Source organism: Triticum aestivum, chromosome 5A (assembly GCF_018294505.1).
Source record: "Triticum aestivum cultivar Chinese Spring chromosome 5A, IWGSC CS RefSeq v2.1, whole genome shotgun sequence".
Taxonomy (NCBI): domain Eukaryota; kingdom Viridiplantae; phylum Streptophyta; class Magnoliopsida; order Poales; family Poaceae; genus Triticum; species Triticum aestivum.
This window is the reverse complement of record NC_057806.1, coordinates 532,866,549-532,885,623: the sequence shown is the minus strand read 5'-3', so window position 1 is coordinate 532,885,623 and position 19,075 is coordinate 532,866,549. Positions and strand designations below refer to the sequence as shown.

The 19,075-nt window shown below is 40.6% G+C and overlaps 1 protein-coding gene across 1 annotated transcript; it reads right to left on the bottom strand.

The window, feature by feature from the left end:
* Positions 1 to 16,413: 16,413 nt before the first annotated feature.
* Positions 16,414 to 18,531, bottom strand: LOC123107505 (glycine-rich cell wall structural protein 1-like). Its single transcript, XM_044529491.1, has 8 exons — positions 18,364 to 18,531; positions 18,166 to 18,273; positions 17,955 to 18,014; positions 17,786 to 17,851; positions 17,607 to 17,678; positions 17,327 to 17,468; positions 17,045 to 17,214; positions 16,414 to 16,758 (listed from the first exon to the last, which is right to left on the bottom strand). The coding sequence occupies exons 1-6, from the start codon at positions 18,426 to 18,428 to the stop codon at positions 17,339 to 17,341; spliced, it is 501 nt and encodes a 166-aa protein (XP_044385426.1). The 5' UTR covers positions 18,429 to 18,531; the 3' UTR covers positions 16,414 to 16,758; positions 17,045 to 17,214; positions 17,327 to 17,338.
* Between the last annotated feature and the right edge of the window lie 544 nt (positions 18,532 to 19,075).

Genomic DNA, 19,075 nt, shown 5'->3' with positions numbered 1-19,075 from the left:
TCTAGATGGTTATTCTGGTTTCTCTCAAATACCTATGTCAAAAGAGGATCAAGAAAAGACCACTTTTACTTGTCCTTTCGGTACGTTTGCTTATAGACGTATGCCCTTTGGTTTATGCAATGCACCTGCTACCTTTCAAAGATGCATAATGGCTATATTCTCTGATTTTTGTGAAAAGATTGTTGAGGTTTTCATGGATGATTTCTCCGTATATGGAACTTCTTTTGATGATTGCTTGAGCAACCTTGATCGAGTTTTGCAGAGATGTGAAGAAACTAATCTCGTCTTGAATTGGGAGAAGTGCCATTTTATGGTTAATGAAGGTATTGTCTTGGGACATAAAATTTCTGAAAGAGGTATTGAAGTTGATAAAGCTAAAGTTGATGCTATTGAAAAGATATGTCGTGTCCCAAGGACATTAAAGGTATAAGAAGTTTTCTTGGTCATGCCGATTTTTATAGCAGGTTCATTAAGGACTTCTCTAAAATTTATAGGCCTCTGACTAATCTGTTACAAAAAGATGTTCCTTTTGTCTTTGATGATGATTGTGTAGAGGCATTTGAAATACTTAAGAAAGCTTTGATTTCTGCACCTATTGTTCAACCGCCTAATTGGAATTTACCCTTCAAAATTATGTGTGATGCTAGTGATTATGTTGTAGGTGCTGTTCTAGGACAAAGAGTTGATAAGAAATTAAATGTTATCCAATATGCTAGTAAAACTCTAGACAATGCCCAGAGAAATTATGCTACTACTGAAAAAGAATTTTTAGCAGTTGTATTTGCTTGTGATAAGTTCAGACCTTATATTGTTGATTCTAAAGTAACTGTTCACACAGATCATGCTGCTATTAAATATCTTATGGAAAAGAAAGATGCTAAACCTAGACTTATTAGATTGGTTCTCTTGCTACAAGAGTTTGATTTGCATATTATTAATAGAAAGGGAGCTGAGAACCCCGTTGCAGATAACTTGTCTAGGTTAGAGAATGTTCTTGATGACCCACTACCTATTGATGATAGCTTTCCTGATGAACAATTAACTGCCATAAATGCTTCTAGTACTGCTCCATGGTATGTTGATTATGTTAATTACATTGTTGCTAAATTTATACCACCTAGTTTCACATACCAGCAAAGAAAAAGTTGTTCTATGATTTAAGACATTACTTCTGGGATGACCCATACCTTTATAAAGAAGGAGTAGATGGTGTTATTAGACGTTGTGTACTTGAGCATGAACAGGAACATATCCTACGCAAGTGTCACTCCGAGGCTTATGGAGGACACCACGCTGGAGATAGAACTGCACATAAGGTATTGCCATCCGGTTTTTATTGGCCTACTCTCTTCAAGGATGTCCGTAAGTTTGTCTCATCTTGTGATGAATGTCAAAGAATTGGTAATATTAGTAGACGTCAAGAAATGCCTATGAACTATTCAGTTGTAATTGAACCATTTGATGTTTGGGGCTTTGATTATATGGGACCGTTTCCTTCCTCTAATGGCTATACACATATCTTAGTTGCTGTTGATTATGTTACTAAGTGGGAAGAAGCTATTCCAACTAGTAGTGCTGATCATAACACCTCTATTAAGATGCTTAAAGAAGTTATTTTTCCGAGGTTTGGAGTCCCTAGATACTTAATGACTGATGGTGGTTCACATTTTATTCATGGTGCTTTTCGTAAAATGCTTGCTAAGTATGATGTTAATCATAGAATTGCATTTCCATACCACCCACAGTCTAGTGGTCAACTAGAACTGAGTAATAGAGAGCTTAAATTAATTTTGCAAAAGACTGTTAACAGATCTAGAAAGAATTGGTCCAAGAAACTTGATGATGCCTTATGGGCCTATAGAACTGCATACAAAAATCCTATGGGTATGTCTCCGTATAAAATGGTTTATGGAAAAGCATGTCACTTACCTCTCGAACTAGAACATAAGGCATATTGGGCCATTAAAGAGCTCAATTATGATTTCAGACTTGCTGATGAGAAGAGGTTATTTGACTTTAGCTCACTTGATGAATGGAGAACTCAAGCCTATGAGAATGCCGAACTGTTTAAAGAAAAAGTTAAAAGATGGCATGACTAAAGGATACAAAAGCGTGAGTTTAATGTAGGTGACTATTTGTTGCTATTCAACTCTCGTTTAAGATTTTTTGCACGAAAACTTCTCTCTAAATGGGAAGGGCCTTACGTTATCGAGGAGGTCTATCGTTCCGGTGCCATAAAAATCAACAACTTTGAAGGCACAAATCTGAAGGTGGTGAACGGTCAAAGAATCAAACATCATATCTCAGGTAATCCTATAAATGTTGAAACTAATGTTATTGACATCGTGACCCCGGAGGAGTACATAAGGGACACCTTCCAGAACATTTCAGACTCCAAAAAGGAATAGGTATGTGGTACGGTAAGTAAACCGACTCCAAAACAGTTCTAATGGCAATTTTTCTCCGTTTTGGAATATTTAAGAAAATAGGAAAATAATAAGTAGTCTGAAAGGGACACGAGGCAGCCACGAGGGTGGAGGGTGCGCCCTACCCCCCTGGGCGCGCCCCCCTGCCTCATGGGAACCTCGTGTGTCATCCGTACTCCGTTTCCTTGCACGATACTTCTTTTGGTCAGTAAAAATTCATTATATAATCTCCCGAAGGTTTTGACCGCTGTACCATGCAAATATCCTCTGTTTTTGTTCTGAGCTGTTTTCCGCCAGAATTGTAAAAGGCCAGGCATCATGTCGTCCCCCTCCTCCAACAATGAGGGCAACGATGCTTGGCTAATGAAGATAGAGCTGAAGAGAGAAGAACCCAAGGAGATCAACAAGGATGATGGGATCAAGAAGGCCATGGAGGATCAAGCTCCTGCACCAGAAGACGAAGACATCCTCCAACCTCATGACAATATTCTTACCCTAGCAGAGATTGAAGCTTTCAAGATGATTGAGTTAGCTCGCATACAAAATAAGTATCTCACACGTGAAAATATTTTGTTGAAGGAGTATATCACCGCACTCAAGGGCATTATCCGTAAACTGGAGGATCTCCTACGCTTGATGTGCGACTATCCATCATCACCACCATCTTGTTCACCAGCAAAGGAGAACTGAGTACATGGGTATGGGCACTCCCCTTGGCAACTGCCAAGCTTGGGGGAGGTGCCCCGGTATCGTATCACCATCACACTCCTATCTTTACTGTTTTCTTAGTTCGATCCTTTTGGTAATATCTTGATCTAGTAGAATAAAGTTTTAGTATGATTTAGTTTTTGAGTTTTGCTTTATGATCCTTCTATGTAATCGAGCCCGTGAGCTATATATATAATAAAGATTAGTTTTGAGTCAAGGGCTTGGTTATCTTACTATGATCTTGAGGGAATAAAAATAAAAGAAAAGAGAAAGAATAAAAGGAAATAAAGAGATCATATTGATCTTATGAAGAGTAATGACTTCACATAAAGAGTATGATGAGTAAAAGTAGTTGAGAGTTGACAAACATAGTTTTGGTCATCGCTGCAATTAATAGGAAGTAATAATGAAAGAGAGGTTTTCACATATAAATATACTATCTTGGACAACTTTTATGACTGTGAGCACTCATTAAAATACGGAAACACTAACGCCCACACGTGTGGGCGTTCTCCAACTCGCCCACACGCCTGGATGGTCGTTGATTGTCTTTTGCACGAATCTTGACATGAAAAGGTGGATTTGGTGTGCCACGTAGGATGGGGCTGGTGTGTGGGCGTTGGAGAGTTTGCCAACACACCCCGCGCCACACTGTTTGCCAGATGCACTGTGTGAGCGAACTTGTTTCTGCCCACATAGCCACTGCTACCTCTTGAGCACTGCGTTGGTTTTCCCTTGAAGAGGAAAGGGTGATGCAGTAAAGCAGCGTAAGTATTTCCCTCAGTTTTTGAGAACCAAGGTATCAATCCAGTAGGAGGCCACGCACGAGTCCCTCGCACCTACACAAACAGATAAAATCCTCGCAACCAACGCAATAAAGGGGTTGTCCATACCTTCACGGTCACTTACGAAAGTGAGATCTGATAGATATGATAAGATAATATTTTTGATATTTTTATGATAAAGATGCAAAGTAAAATAAAAGGCAATAAAAATAGCTAAGTGTTGGAAGATTAATATGATGGAAAATAGACCCGAGGGCCATAAGTTTCACTAGTGGCTTCTCTCGAGAGCATAAGTATTACGGTGGGTAAACAAATTACTGTTGAGCAATTGACAGAATTGAGGATAGTTATGAGAATATCTAGGTATGATCATGTATATAGGCATCACGTCCGAGACAAGTAGACCGACTCCTGCCTGCATCTACTAGTATTACTCCACAGATCGACCGCTATCTAGCATGCATCTAGAGTATTAAGTTCAAAGGAACAGAGTAACGCTTTAAGTAAGATGACATGATGTAGAGGGATAAACTCATGCAATATGATATAAATTCCATCTTGTTATCCTCGATGGCAACAATACAATATGTGCCTTGCTGCCCCTACTGTCACTGGGAAAGGACACCGCAAGATTGAACCCAAAGCTAAGCACTTCTCACATTGCAAGAAAGATCAATCTAGTAGGCCAAACCAAAGTGATAATTCGAAGAGACTTGCAAAGATAACCAATCATACATAAAAGAATTCAGAGAAGATTCAAATATTGCTCATAGATAAACTTGATCATAAACCCACAATTCATCAGTCTCAACAAACACACCGAAAAAGAAGATTACATCGAATAGATCTCCACGAGAATCGTGGAGAACTTTGTATTGAGATCCAAAGAGAGAGAAGAAGCCATCTAGCTAATAACTATGGACCCGAAGGTCTGAGGTAAACTACTCACACATCATCGGAGAGGCTATGGTGTTGATGTAGAAGCCCTCCGTGATCAATGCCCCCTCCGGCGGAGCTCCAGAAAAGGCCCCAAGATGCGATCTCACGGGTATAGAAGGTTGCGGCGGTGGAATTAGGTTTTTGTCTCCGTATCTGGTACTTTGGGGGTACATAGGTATATATAGGAGGAAGAAGTACGTCGGTGGAGCAACATGGGCCCACGAGGGTGGAGGGCGCGCCCCCCTACCTCGTGCCTTCTTGGTTGCTTTCTTGACATAGGGTCCAAGTCCTCTGGATCACGTTCGTTCCGAAAATCACGTTCCCGAAGGTTTCATTCTGTTTGAACTCCGTTTGATATTCTTTTTCTGTGAAACTCTAAATAGGCAAAAAACAGCAATTCTGGGCTGGGCCTTCGGTTAATAGGTTAGTCCCAAAAAATAATATGAAAGTGTATAATAAAGCCCATTATTGTCCAAAACAGAATATAATATAACATGGAATAATCAAAAATTATAGATACATTGGAGACATATCAAGCATCCCCAAGCTTAATTCCTGCTCGTCCTTGAGTAGGTAAATGATAAAAATAGAATTTTTGATGTGGAATGCTACTTAGCATAATTTCAATGTAATTCTTCTTATTGTGGCACGAATGTTCAGATTTGATATGATTCAAGATAAAAGTTTAATGTTGACATAAAAACAATAATACTTCAAGCATGCTAACCAAGCAAATTATGTCTTATCAAAATAACATAGCCAATAGCAACACCCAGGCACCAGTCCACCCACATATCAAATTATCAAAGTAACGAACGCGAATCATATGAGCGTGATGAAAACTAGCTTGACGATACTTCCCATGTGTCCTCGGGAGCACTTTTCTCTATATAAGAGTTTGTCCAGGCTTGTCCTTTTCAACAAAAAGGATTGGGCCATCTTGCTGCACCTTGTTTACTTTCATTACTTGTTACCCGTTACAAATTACCTTATCACCAAACTATCTATTACCGATAATTTCAGTGCTTGCAGAGAATACCTTACTGAAAACTGCTTGTCATTTCCTTCTGCTCCTCGTTGGGTTCGACACTCTTACTTATCTAAAGGACTATGATAGATCCTCTACACTTGTGGGTCATCACTTCTCTCGAGAAAAATAGCATACGATGGGTAAACAAATTAATGTTGGGCAATTGATAGAACTTCAAATAATCATGACGATATCCAGGCAATGATCATTATATAGGCATCACGTCCAAGATTAGTAGACCGACTCTTGCCTGCATCTACTACTATTACTCCACACATCGACCGCTATCCAGCATGCATCTAGTATATTAAGTTCATGGAGAAATGGAGTAATGCAATAAGAGCGATGACATAATGTAGACAAGATCTATTTATGTAGAAATAGACCCCATCTTGTTATCCTTAATAGCAACGATACATACGTGTTGGTTCCCCTTGTGTAAATGGGATCAAGCACCGTAAGATCGAACCCATCACAAAGCACCTCTTCCCATGGCAAGAAAAATTGATCTAGTTGGCCTAACTAAACCAAAGATTTGAAGAAGAAATACGAGGCTATAAGTAATCATGCATATAAGAGATCAACATACTCAAATAACTTTCATGGATAAAAAAGCATATCTGATCATAAACTCAAAGTTCATCGGATCCCAACAAACACAACGCAAAAAGAGTTACATCAAATAGATATCCAAGACACCATTTTATTGAGAATCAAAAGAAAGAGAGGAAGCCATCTAGCTACTAACTACAGACCTGTAAGTCTGCAATGAACTAATCATGCATCATCAGAGAGGCACCAATGAGGATGATGAACCCCTCTGTGATGGTGTCTAGGTTGGATCTGGTGGTTCTGTAACTTGCGGCGGCTGGAATTGATTTCGTCGACTCCCCTAGGGCGCCCTGGTGGGTTGTGCTCCCCTCTGAACCCCCCTCAGGTACTTTCTTGGCCCATCTTGTGTCTTCTGGTCCAGAAAAAATCACCAAAAAGTTTCGCTGTGTATGTACTCCGTTTGGTATTGATTTCATGCGAAGTAAAAAACAAGCAAAAAATAGCAACTGGCACTGGGCACTATGTCAATAGGTTAGTCCCAAAATATTGTATAAAGTTGCTATAAAATGATTGTAAAACATCCAAGAATGATAATATAACAGCATGGAACAATAAAAAATTATAGATACGTTGGAGACGTATCAGCATCCCCAAGCTTAATTCCTACTCGTCCTCGAGTAGGTAAATGATATAAACAGAATTTTTGATGTGGAATGATGCATAACATGTTCATCACATATTCTTTTCTTTGTAACGTGGACATTTGGACTTTTATATGATTCAAAATATCAACACTAAAGCAAGTTATCCCTAGCCCATTATGCTCAATCATTGATCCATTCATGAAACACAGTCGCATATTAGCTACACCCAATGCTCAAGTACGATCATAGTGCCCCTTAGTTGGTGCTTTATAAGAGAATTTGGACACTCAAGTAAAAATAAAAATTGCATAAAGTGAATAGAAAGGCCCTTCGCGGAGGCAAGTAGGGATTTGTGGAGGTGCCAGAGCTCAAAGCGAAAAAGATAGAGATAAAACATTTTGGATGGCATGCTTTTCCTGTCAACGAAAACAATCGAGTAGTTCCCAATACTTTCCATGCTAGATATATCATAGGCGGTTCCCAAACAGAAAATAAAGTTTATTCCTTTTTCCACTATACTTTCACATTCCACGGCTAACCGAATCCACGGGTGCCATCCATACCAACACTTCCGAAGGAATTTATTACTTGACAACGTAAAGTAAATTCATTTTTCATTTCGGGACTAGGCATCCCTAATACCTTTGTCGTACTCTCGTGCAATTACAAGTGAATAAACACTCATCTTGAGAATAACCCATCTAGCATGGAAATATATCAGCAACCCCCTACCGTTTCATGAGTGGTACAAGCACACAAAAAGAAGTTTATTTTGAAAATTAGAGATGACACGTACAAATTTGCTTAGAACGGCAAAATAATATCGCATATAGGTATGTACTAGCAAAAGGGCCCGTGCGTTGCAATGGGAGAAAAGAATACCACACGCTCTTAATTTATAAAAATGGTCTATAATCTGAGTATTTTAGCTACCACACAAACAAAGATGGTCTTTGCCGACAAAAGCGCAAGTCCAAGATTCTACATGTCTTCTATTTAGACATGGCTTGCATGTAGATTTAATATGTACAAAGAAACAGACAAGTGTATCCTCAATTTCGTCTCCAATCCTGATTTTGCTGAGATGTTCATCCACAATCCGGATCAGTACGAATATAATAGAAAAACAGATAATGCATTGTTGATTAAGATTGCACCCAAGATAGTTTTCTTTAATGGTTAACGGGTAAAATAACATCATATTCAGATTCTATATATTTTTGTAATCAAATTCCATATATAACATGTTAAATTTGGAGTTACGTTTTAGAAGATATGAGTATTTTAAAAAACATTTGATATGTACTGCGGGTTTAATGTCAGAAACCTAAGGTTTTTTTTATAAATAGCATGACGGACTAAGAATAACTATTTTTTTATTAGTAGGTATAGATAGTGGACTCATATGGCAAAACTGGTTTAAAGGATTTTGGATGCACAAGTAGTGATCATACTTAGTGCAAATGAAGGCTAGCAAAAGATTTGAGAAGCATCCAACCAAGAAACGAAAAATCTCATAAGCGAGCATTAAGCATAACTAACACTGAATAATGCACCACAAGTAGGATGTAATTTCATTGCATAACTATTGACTTTCGTGCTGGCATAGGGAATCACAAACCTTAACACCAATATTTTTATGAAAGCATAATTTCTTATCAACATGACTCACAAATTATATCATCATATCGCAAAACTATTACAAGGAATCAAGTTTATTTTGTCCAATGATCTTCATGAAAGTTTTTATTATATCCCTCTTGAATATCTATCACTTTGGGACTAATTTCATATGTTGCTTTTGATAGCTCAAACAAATCTTAAGTGAAGAACATGAGCATAAACATTTTCTTCCCTCAAAATAATTTAAGTGAAGTAAGCGAGCATTTCTTCAAAATACTAAAGCACACCATGCTCAAAAAGATATAAGTGAAGAACTAGAGCAATTCCATAGCTCATAAAGATTTAAGTGAAGCATAGAGAGAAATTCTAACAAGTCATAGCATAATTTTGGCTCTCTCAAATAGTTGTGTCCAGCAAGGATAGATGACTAAAAGTAAAATACAAAACAAGCAAAACTCATATCATACAAGACGCTCCAAGCAAAACTCATGATATGTGACGAATACAAATATACCTCCAAGTAAAATACCGATGGTCCTTAGAAGAAAGAGGGGATGCCACTCGGGCATCCCCAAGCTTAGTTGCTTGCTTCTCTTTAGATAATAGCTTGGGATACCATGGGCATCCCCAAGCTTAGGCTCTTCTTATTCCTTATTCCTTCGCCCATCGTAATATCACCCAAAACTCTATTCCAACTGTGCTATGGCTCAAACCTCCCAAAGGAGTCCATAGATCAATCAAAATAAGCACACATCGCAAAGAAAATAGAATCTGTCAAAAACAGAATAGTCTGTAGCAATCTAAATATTTCGAATACTTCTTTAACTCCAAAAATTCTGAAAACTTAGGACAACGTGGGCAATTTGTATATTAATCTTCTGCAAAAAGAATCAGTATTTTATCGCGCTTCTGTTAAAATGAAATTTATTTTCGTGAGCGCAAAAGTGTCTGTTTTTCAGCAAGATCAAATCAACTATCACCCAACCAAGCTTTAAAATATCAGATATCGGGTTTGTATCGGTTTGGCTTTGACATATTGGATGTCAGATATGGGTGATATATCGGGCGATATGTAGATATATCGGAGAAAACATGTCTAGTTTTTTTTCATTATTCTTGTTCAAAACATTTATTTTTAGTAAAATAAAATGCATGATGTCAATGCTTTAACATAACACTTTTAGATTCCTAGTTCATTAACTTGTTGTTTAAGAAATTATTAATGTAAGATTCACAAAATCCTTACTCTATGATTAGAACAATATGATATATATGCATTTGTACAAAACATTTTGCATGACTTTGATAATATATAATCAGGTTGTAAATGCATAACCTTATTTCATTTTTTCTAATCAAGAATTGTTGTCATCTATGTATCGTTCTATATTGGTGGACATATCGGGCTAGCTTTCGGCCATATCGGTTGATATTTCGGTCCATATCGGATGATATGTTGGAAAATGATATTTACCAGATGATATGTTATGTTTATATCGGTAGGGCCCCAAAAGTGATATATCGGCCTATATATCGGTCGTATCGGCCTAGATTTAAAAACTTGCACCCAACATGATCCCAAAGGCTTTGCTTGGCACAAACACTAATTAAAACATGAAAAACACAATCATAATAGTAGCATAATTGTGCAAACACTCGAGAACAGGAAGAAAAGGACAAAAATAAATTTTATTCATTGGGTTGCCTCGCAATAAGCGCTATCGCTTTACGCCCCTAGCTAGGCATAATGCAAGGATCTAAGTATTGTCATCTTTATGTTTATTTTCCTTAGAGGTGTCCTTGATAGGAGGTTTTTCAAAAACAACATAAAACACCTTACCATAGAGACTTTAGTACTACCAAGTTGCTTATCATCATAACCCCTTTGAATCCCAGCAACAATCCAAGAATAGTGTTGATTAACATCATTGAAAACTTGTTGGATTATATCTAGAACAAGGACTTCCTTCTTAAGATTCTCTTCAAAGATACGATTATCCCCAAGAAAATGTCTTAGCACATAATCACTATTATAAAGAATTTCATCTAACACCGGTTTTTCACGATTCATACCATAGAAATCAAAAATTTCCCTTGCTTCCCATACTATGTAATCAAATTCATTCATAAGAACAAGCGTGGCCAACTTTTTAGCTTTAGGATTCTTTATAAGGGTAACTCGAAAAACAATATTTGCAAGGTAGGATGAATACGAATAAATTTATTTTCAAGTTTCAGAACTAGTGCTGAAATAGCTTCCGCATAAGATTTAGTCCTCTTAAGTATAGGAACATCTTCAAGACTTTAATTTCCAACACAATTGAAAAATTCTTGGATACGTTCTTCTCCTATAACATTCCCTTGCCCCAAAACAGAAGTTTTAGCATCCAGATTGCCATATCGTCCAATTTTAGGTATTAGGCCATCATCTGTTTTTGCCATACCAAAGTCACTCATGGTGGCAAATCTAACAAACAAAAATCCTACGAGAAACGCGAACGAGAAGGAGAGCGAATAAAATGACAAATTTTTGTGAAGATGAGGATAGGAAAATGAGAGGCAAATGGAAAACAATGTAAACTGCAAGAAGATGATATTTTTGATAAGGAACCTGGTAGATGTTGATGATATCTCTCCGGCAACGGCACAAAAAATTCCTTTTGATGCGGCTTGAACTACGTTGGTTTTTCCCTTAGCGATGAGAGGAAGATTATCAAACCAGTAGGAGAACCACACAACACCACGTAAACAGCTCCTGCACACAAAGAACAAATACTTGCAACCCGACGTAAGTGAAGGGTTGTCAATCCGTCGCGGGTAAAAATATAGGTAAAATTGTAGTAGATTGGCTAAATAGATCTCATGGGAACGCGAGATAAAATAAATAATAATAAATTGCAGCAAGGTATTTTTGTGTTTTTGTATTAATAGATCTGAAAATAAAAGCAAATAAAAATAGATCACAAAGGCAAATATAATAAGGAAGAGACCTGGGAGCCGTAGATTTCACTAGTGGCTTCTCACGAGAAAAATAGCATATGGTGGGTAAAAAAATTACTGTTGGGCAATTGATAGAACTTAAAATAATCATGACGATATCCAGGCAATGATCATTGTACAGGCATCACGTCCAATATTAGTAGACCGACTCCTGCCTGCATCTACTACTATTACTCCACACATCGACTGCTATACAGCATGCATCTAGTGTATTAAGTTCATGGAGAAACGGAGTAATGCAATAAGAACGATGACATGATGTAGACAAGATCTATTTATGTAGAAATAGACCCCATCTTGTTATCCTTTATAGCAATGATACATACGTGTCGGTTCCCCTTCTGTCACTGGGATCAAGCACTGTAAGATCGAACCCATCACAAAGCACCTCTTCCCATGGCAAGAAAAATCGATCTAGTTGGCCTAACTAAACCAAAGATTCGAAGAAGAAATATGAGGCTATAAGTAATCATGCATATAAGAGATCAAAAGACTCAAATAACTTTCATCGATAAAAACATAGATCTGATCATAAACTCAAAGTTCATCGGATCTCAAAAAACAAATCGCAAAAGAGTTACATCAAATAGATCGCCAAGAGACCATTGTATTGATAATCAAAAGAGAGAGAGGAAGCCATTTAGCTACTAACTACGGACTCGTAGGTCTACAATGAACTACTCATGCATCATCGGAGAGGCACCAATGAGGATAATGAACCCCTCTGTGATGTTGTCTAGATTGGATCTGGTGGTTCTGGAACTTGCGGCTGCTGGAATTAATTTTCGTCGACTCCCCTAGGGTTTCTGGAATATTGGGGCATTTATAGAGCAAAGAGGCAGTGCGGGAGGCCACCGAGGTGGGCACAACCCACCTGGCCACGCCTATTGTTGTGCTCCCCTCAGAGACCCCCTCAGGTACTTCCTTGGTCCATCTTGTGTCTTTTGATCCAGAAAAAAATCACCAAAAAATTTCGTTGCGTTTGGACTCCGTTTGGTATTGGTTCCTGCGAAGTAAAAAACTAGCAAAAAACAGCAACTGGCACTGGGCACTATGTCAATAGGTTAGTCCCAAAAAAATGATATAAAGTTTCTATAAAATGATTGTAAAACATCCAAGAATGATAATATAACAGCGTGAACCAATCAAAAATTATAGATACGTTGAAGACATATCACCTTGTTTTTGAGTTCTACAGAAAAAGAATATCAAACTTAAGTCCAAACGGAATAAAACTTTCGTGATGATTTTTCTTGGACCAGAAGACACACGTGGGACTTGGAAAGGAAGGTAGAAGGGTCCCGAGGACTCCACAAGCCCTCAGGGCGCGCCCTAGGGGGGCACCCCCTGGCTTGTGGGCCCCACGGGACTCCTCGAACCCTAATTCTTGGCCTATAAAGTCAGAAATATTCCCAAACGACTAGAAGCGTCCACCAAAATACTTTTCCGCCGCCGTAACCTTCTATACCTGTGAGATCCCATCTAAGGACCTTTTTCGGCACCCTGCCGGAGGGGGATTCGATTACGGAGGGCTTCTACATCAACCCTATTGCCCTTCCGATGAAGCGTGAGTAGTTTACCATAGACCTACAGGTCCATAGCTAGTAGCTAGATGGCTTCTTCTCTCCCTTTGATTCTCAATACCATGTTTTCCTCGATGTTCTTGAGATCTATCCGATGTAATATTCTTTTGCGGTGTGTTTGTCGAGATCCGATGAATTGTGGATTTATGATCGGATTATGTATGAATATTATTTGAATCTTCTCTGAATTCTTATATGCATAATTTGATATCTTTGCATTTCTCTTCGAATTATCGGTTTGGTTTGGCCAACTAGAATGGTTTTTCTTGTAATGGGAGAGGTGCTTAGTTTTGGGGTTCAATCTTGCGATGTCCTCACCTAGTGACAAAGTAGGGGTAGTGAGGCACGTATTTGTATTGTTGCCATCAAGGGTAAAAAGATGGAGTTTTCATCATATTGTTTAAGTTCATCCCCTCTACATCATGTCAATTTACTTAAGGCGTTACTTCGTTCTTATGAACTTAATACTCTAGATGCATGCTCGATAGTGGTCGATGTGTGGAGTAATAGTAGTAGATGCAGAATCATTTCGGTCTACTTGACATGGACGTGATGCCTATATTCATAATCATTGACTTGGATATCGTCATAACTTTGCGATTTTTCTATCAATTGCTCGACAGTAATTTGTTCACCCACCGTATTATTTTCCTTCAAGAGAGAAGCCTCTAGTGAAACCTATGGCCCCCGGGTCTATTTTCCATCATTTTTTCAGATCTATAAACCCAAAAACCTAAAAGTACCTCACTGCAATTTATTTACTTTGACTTTGTTTTACGTTTTCGTAATCTTTTATATCTATCTCTATCAGATCTCACCTTTGCAAGTGACCCTGAAGGGATTGGCGTCCCTTTATCACGTTGGGTGCAAGTGTTTGATTGTTTGTGTAGGTGCATAGATTGGAGACTTCCTTGTATCTCCTACTGGATTGATACCTTGGTTCTTAACTGAGGAAAATACTTATCTCTGTTTTGCTGCATCACCCTTTTCTCTTCAAGGGAAAAACCAATGCAAGCCCAAGATGTAGCATCCCTCATCTTGTTAGAGACTAAAAATACACTTCTTCCGTGCCGCCCATTGGCGACCAATTGGAAATAGCGTGTACTACTATCTCCCTCCAAAATGAATTGGGCACAGGATCTTTGGTACCACTTGAGTTCCTCTTCTCGCAATAGACGTGTCATCTGCTTATTGGATTGATTTTTCATTTCAATCTCATGTTGAGACAAAGTGCGAGTCTCCGCAATTTTATCGAGGTCATCAATAATAGTTGAAAAACATTGCTTTTCTTTTTTATACATATCACTCGTATGTTTCGCCCATCCAGTTAGGATCTACCTAGTGGCTCAAAGAAGTTCCATCTCTGGATTGGTGTCTGACCAATGGTGGGCCTCTCCCATACATTCTTAACTATATCCGCAAGGCCATCATGTTGGTAACCATCCCAATTCAAATTTTAATGGGCGGCGAGCTGCGGGAGGGCTAGCAGAATTAGACTCAAGATGATGGGTGCATGGTTTGAAAGTGTCTCAATACGCTCTAGGGCACGCACTGTTATCAGAGGAAATTTTAATTCCCATTCGGTATCCATGAGTACCCGATCGAGTTTCTCGTATGTCGGCACCAAACGATTGTTGGCCCAAGTGAACATTCGCCCCGACATACTGGCTTCCCGTTGATTCAAATTATCAATCACAACATTGAATAACAAAGGCCAGTGATTGTCGAAACGGTCATTATTATTCTCTTCCTCGTACCCAAGGATATTGATGTCACCTCCAATAAGCATTGTGTGCGGGTTATCCTTAGCCAGGTTTACCAATTCCCGAAGGAAAACAGATTTATTATCATCTTGGGCAGCCCCATAGACCACAACTAGACTCCATGTAAAATTATCAGCTCTGTTTCGAAGATGGAATTTGATGTGAAATTCGCCAACCTGAAAAGCTAACAAGTCCATGGTTGTGGTCTGTATCCCAAGTAAGATTCCTCAGGACCGTCCATATGGAGGTAAATAGTGCCATGTGTAGTCGGAACCACCAGACAATGGTCAAAGACATGTGCATGGAAGTCACATTTATCTGCCTCGGAAATTTCCACGAAATTCAACCCATGCTCACGCACACAATCACTGACGTGTTTATGTTTAGCCAAGTGAATGATCCTTCCACGCCGCAACTGGTAGCCACTACTGTTGCTTCACTATGAATCACACTTGTCAAAAACTAATATTACAGAACAATTTTTACTCCAAAAGACATGCCTCATCCTAGTGGCAAAGATAGCACTTGTAATGTTTTCTCGGAAAAAAATGACAAGATATTTGGATTTTAAATGATGGCTAAATATTGTAGAACATCTGTGATGAACAAAATCTCATACCTTATTGCTTCCCTTAAATTCTTCTTCTTACATGTCAAAAATAATGCTGTACATAATTTCGCCACTGCAGGTGGGTGAGGTTCACCAAGTTCCTGACGGGCGCATCGATCGTGGGTAGCATCGCGCCTATCCCATCAATCCTGAAGCACGCCGCGGTCATCGGGTAGGGCTTGCTGACGATGGAGCTGTCCTCCTTCGCCGTCTTTGGGCTGGCCATTGTGTGGTTCCTTCAGATGAACTCTGAGGACGAGGAGTACATCTCCTTCTGATGTGGTTCCTCGCTAGAGATAGGGATCATCAAATTGTGAATATCTACAGTACGATTTGGAGCATTGGTGTTTGAGCTTGTTTGTACCAGTGAAGTGAGGCATTTTCAGTTGCATGTAGAGTTATCCTCTTCATGCAGTCGTGCTAGTACATGATGTTTGATGTTTTTGTGCAGGCTCTTGACCTCACTTGCATCACTCAGTTGTTTGCTATGGCATCACTGCATACTCTGCCTAGGTTTGGCCATTTTAATTTTTCTGTTTCCTCTGCCTGTGCCTCGAGTAGTCTCTAGTAGTAGTTGCCACGAGATGGGAGTAGAGGGTGAATGATATTTTACTACCTGCTAGCCTAGGCTAGGCTAGGATAGAGGCTAGGCTAGGTTGTAAGGAAGAGAATATGTCAGTGTGATTCTTTATCGGGCAAGATGTAAAATTATTGATATGAGGAAAGAAAAATGAATTCATTCATAAACTCTTGTAAATTTATTGACTAAGATAATGCAGATTTAACTCATTGACCAAGATAATAGACAGAAAAGCAATGCCTAAGAAATCAATATTTGACCATCATAGTTTAGCACTCGAGTAGCTCATGCTTGAAAATGAAAGATACCAGGGGGGGCATTATAGCACACATATGCTAGCCACGAATTTCTACGAATTCGAATGCAATAGAGCAAGCAAACATGTATTTGGAGGAAAAGAAAAAACAGAGGCCTCTTGGACACGAGGGCAGTGAGGCCACAAATTAAAGAGATGCATCCTCTTCTTCTTCCTTTTCTTCTTCTTGTTGTAGATCACTCCGCCTTGCCTTCTGCGGCTGCATTAAATGGGAGCACGAAAACTTTTTTTAGCACATGCTGCATCAATTCACACGAGGCAAATCGAATCTAAATTCTAGTCCTACTCGTACAAGACAAAGAGAGGGCATGGGCATGCATGCAAAGCCTGATCCAAACTAAACCAACAGAGGCATACTACCAGGCTAGTACTCTATATCCATATGCATTCAAGTCAACTACTAGTAGTATTATTACTAGCTACTCGAGAGAGGGCTCCACACAAACAGTACAGAGAGAGAGAGAAAGACGAAGGTTGGGACGCACCTTGGTCGGCCTTGAGGTCCTCTGCCACCTCCACGGCCGTGGCACCGATGACGGACTGCTTGATGCGTGGAGCCACGCCGATAGCGCACCCAAGCATGAGCATCCCGACCGCCATCACCATGCGGTGCGTGCTCGTGACCAGATGAACTTTGGTATCAACATAGTTGGTACTGCAAAATAACATCAACGAGCCGTCAAGCACGAGAAAACTAACCATCTAATCTAACACTTGAGCTTAGTGAGAGAGCGCAAGAGGCATAGGAAAATGGCATGGAAAATTACCCGATTTCCTTCTTAAATCCTTATCTCCTGAAAGATCCCGCGGTCCTTGGCGGCGCGAACGTTGTACTCGTCCCATATACCGCGGGTTGCCCCAAAAGCGTCCTTACGCAGCTGGGACACTCCGCCGCATCCACCACCATGGCTGCAATCATATATCATCGTCGATCGTAAGGTAAGGGGATGCAAAAACACGCGAGCGCAGAGGCCGGCCCGTACGGTAGCGCGCTCGGCGACGAGGAAGCACGAAAAGACGAAAGATGCATGGGCTCTTAGTTCTTACCCGTTGCCAGAGCCGGTGACCGCGCCGCCGCCGCCTCCGTTGGCTGGAGCCCCGCCTCCGGTCGCTTGCCCCCTGCAACGGTCCATCGCACGACAAGGGGTCAGTCTTTCTGTGAAATCATCGAGAAGTTGCATATCGAGAAGAAAAAGAACAAGAAGAAGAGAAGAAGAAGATCTTACCCGCCGGAGTTCGCCGCCGTCCTTCCGCCGCCGTTGGCCGGAGCACCGTCTCCGCTCGCTCCACCCCTGCAATGGTCGGTCGCGACAAAAGAGTCAGTCTTTGCGCCAAAAGTTGCATCAAGAAGAAGAAAAGAAAAGAAAAACATGGAGGACGAGGGCCGGATCTAACCCGCCGTTCGCCGCCCCTCGTCCATTCGCTGGCCCGCCGCCGTTCGTCTTCGTCGGACCCCTGCATGCATGGAGATAAATATCAGAACTTTCACCATAGGGCCGGGGGATCGACGAGAATCGACGGGATCAAGGAAAAGCCACGCCATCGAAAAGTTGCATCGCGAAGAAGAACAGGAAGAAGAAGAAGAAGGAGGAAGAGGAGATCTTACCTACTGGAGTTTGCGGCGGCCCCGCCGGTCGTCGCACCGCGGCCGGTGGCCGAAGCCTCGCTGACGGTGGTTGGGTCCGCCGAGAACCTTCGCGCGCGCCCGCGCTCCCTGGAACAGAAGCACAAGACGGAGGAGTGAGAAAAGGGCACGGGAAGGGAAGAAGCGACGGGAGGAGGAGGAGGACAGGTTGGTGATTACCCGAGCAAGCCGCGGCGGATGGCGCCGGAGAGGAGGTGGGAGCGGGCGCGGAGGAGGACGGCCATCTCGTTCTCGCCGCTGAAGAAGGGAGGAGGGTGGCGGCGCGGAGAGGGAGGAAGAAAGGAGGAGGTGGTGTGGTCTGTGGAGGGACGGAGGCTCTTGTCTTATAGCCCGTGTGCCTCTCCGTCTCCGCGCGGCCTCCAAATAGAGCTTTTTTTCCAAAGGAAAATTGAACCCGTGGACGGAATCTCTTTCCAAGTTATATTAGGTAAACAAGAACTATGGCTTTATGAACTGATGAAACAAAGGCGGCATGCTTTTCTATCTCTTCGCTGATCTCTCTGACACTTTGCAACGGACCCAAAGACCGGTCGCTTCTTCGTCGCGCCTTAAAATTTGAAATCCCGCCATAAACCCTTTTTCCTTTTGAGAATTTGTCCCGCCACAGCTCCGAGTGAAATTCCGATAGAATGTGGTTGTGGTACGTGTGATGCGTGTCCTACCCGTTCCAATGATCGTCCAGTGCACTTATTTTTAGTATTTTCTTAGATAGATTATAGATAGAACAGCATATGCTCAACCAAGTGTTTGTTTGAATGCGTGTCCTACTCAAACGCACGACTACAAACGGACGTCCAACTTATCCGGATTATGTTTGTTTGAATCGGGAGAAGGGGTGACGGTCGGTCTTTTTTGTGGTTGCGTTGCAGTG

Excerpts from the sequence above, each read along its gene's own strand:
- LOC123107505 (XM_044529491.1), bottom strand. The coding sequence starts at position 18,428 with ATGGCCGTCCTCCTCCGCGCCCGCTCCCACCTCCTCTCCGGCGCCATC. Across the intron at positions 18,015-18,165 it reads GCCGCCGCAAACTCCAGTAG|GGGTCCGACGAAGACGAACG; the intron begins GTAAGATCTCCT and ends CCATGCATGCAG. Across the intron at positions 17,852-17,954 it reads CGAGGGGCGGCGAACGGCGG|GGGTGGAGCGAGCGGAGACG; the intron begins GTTAGATCCGGC and ends CGACCATTGCAG.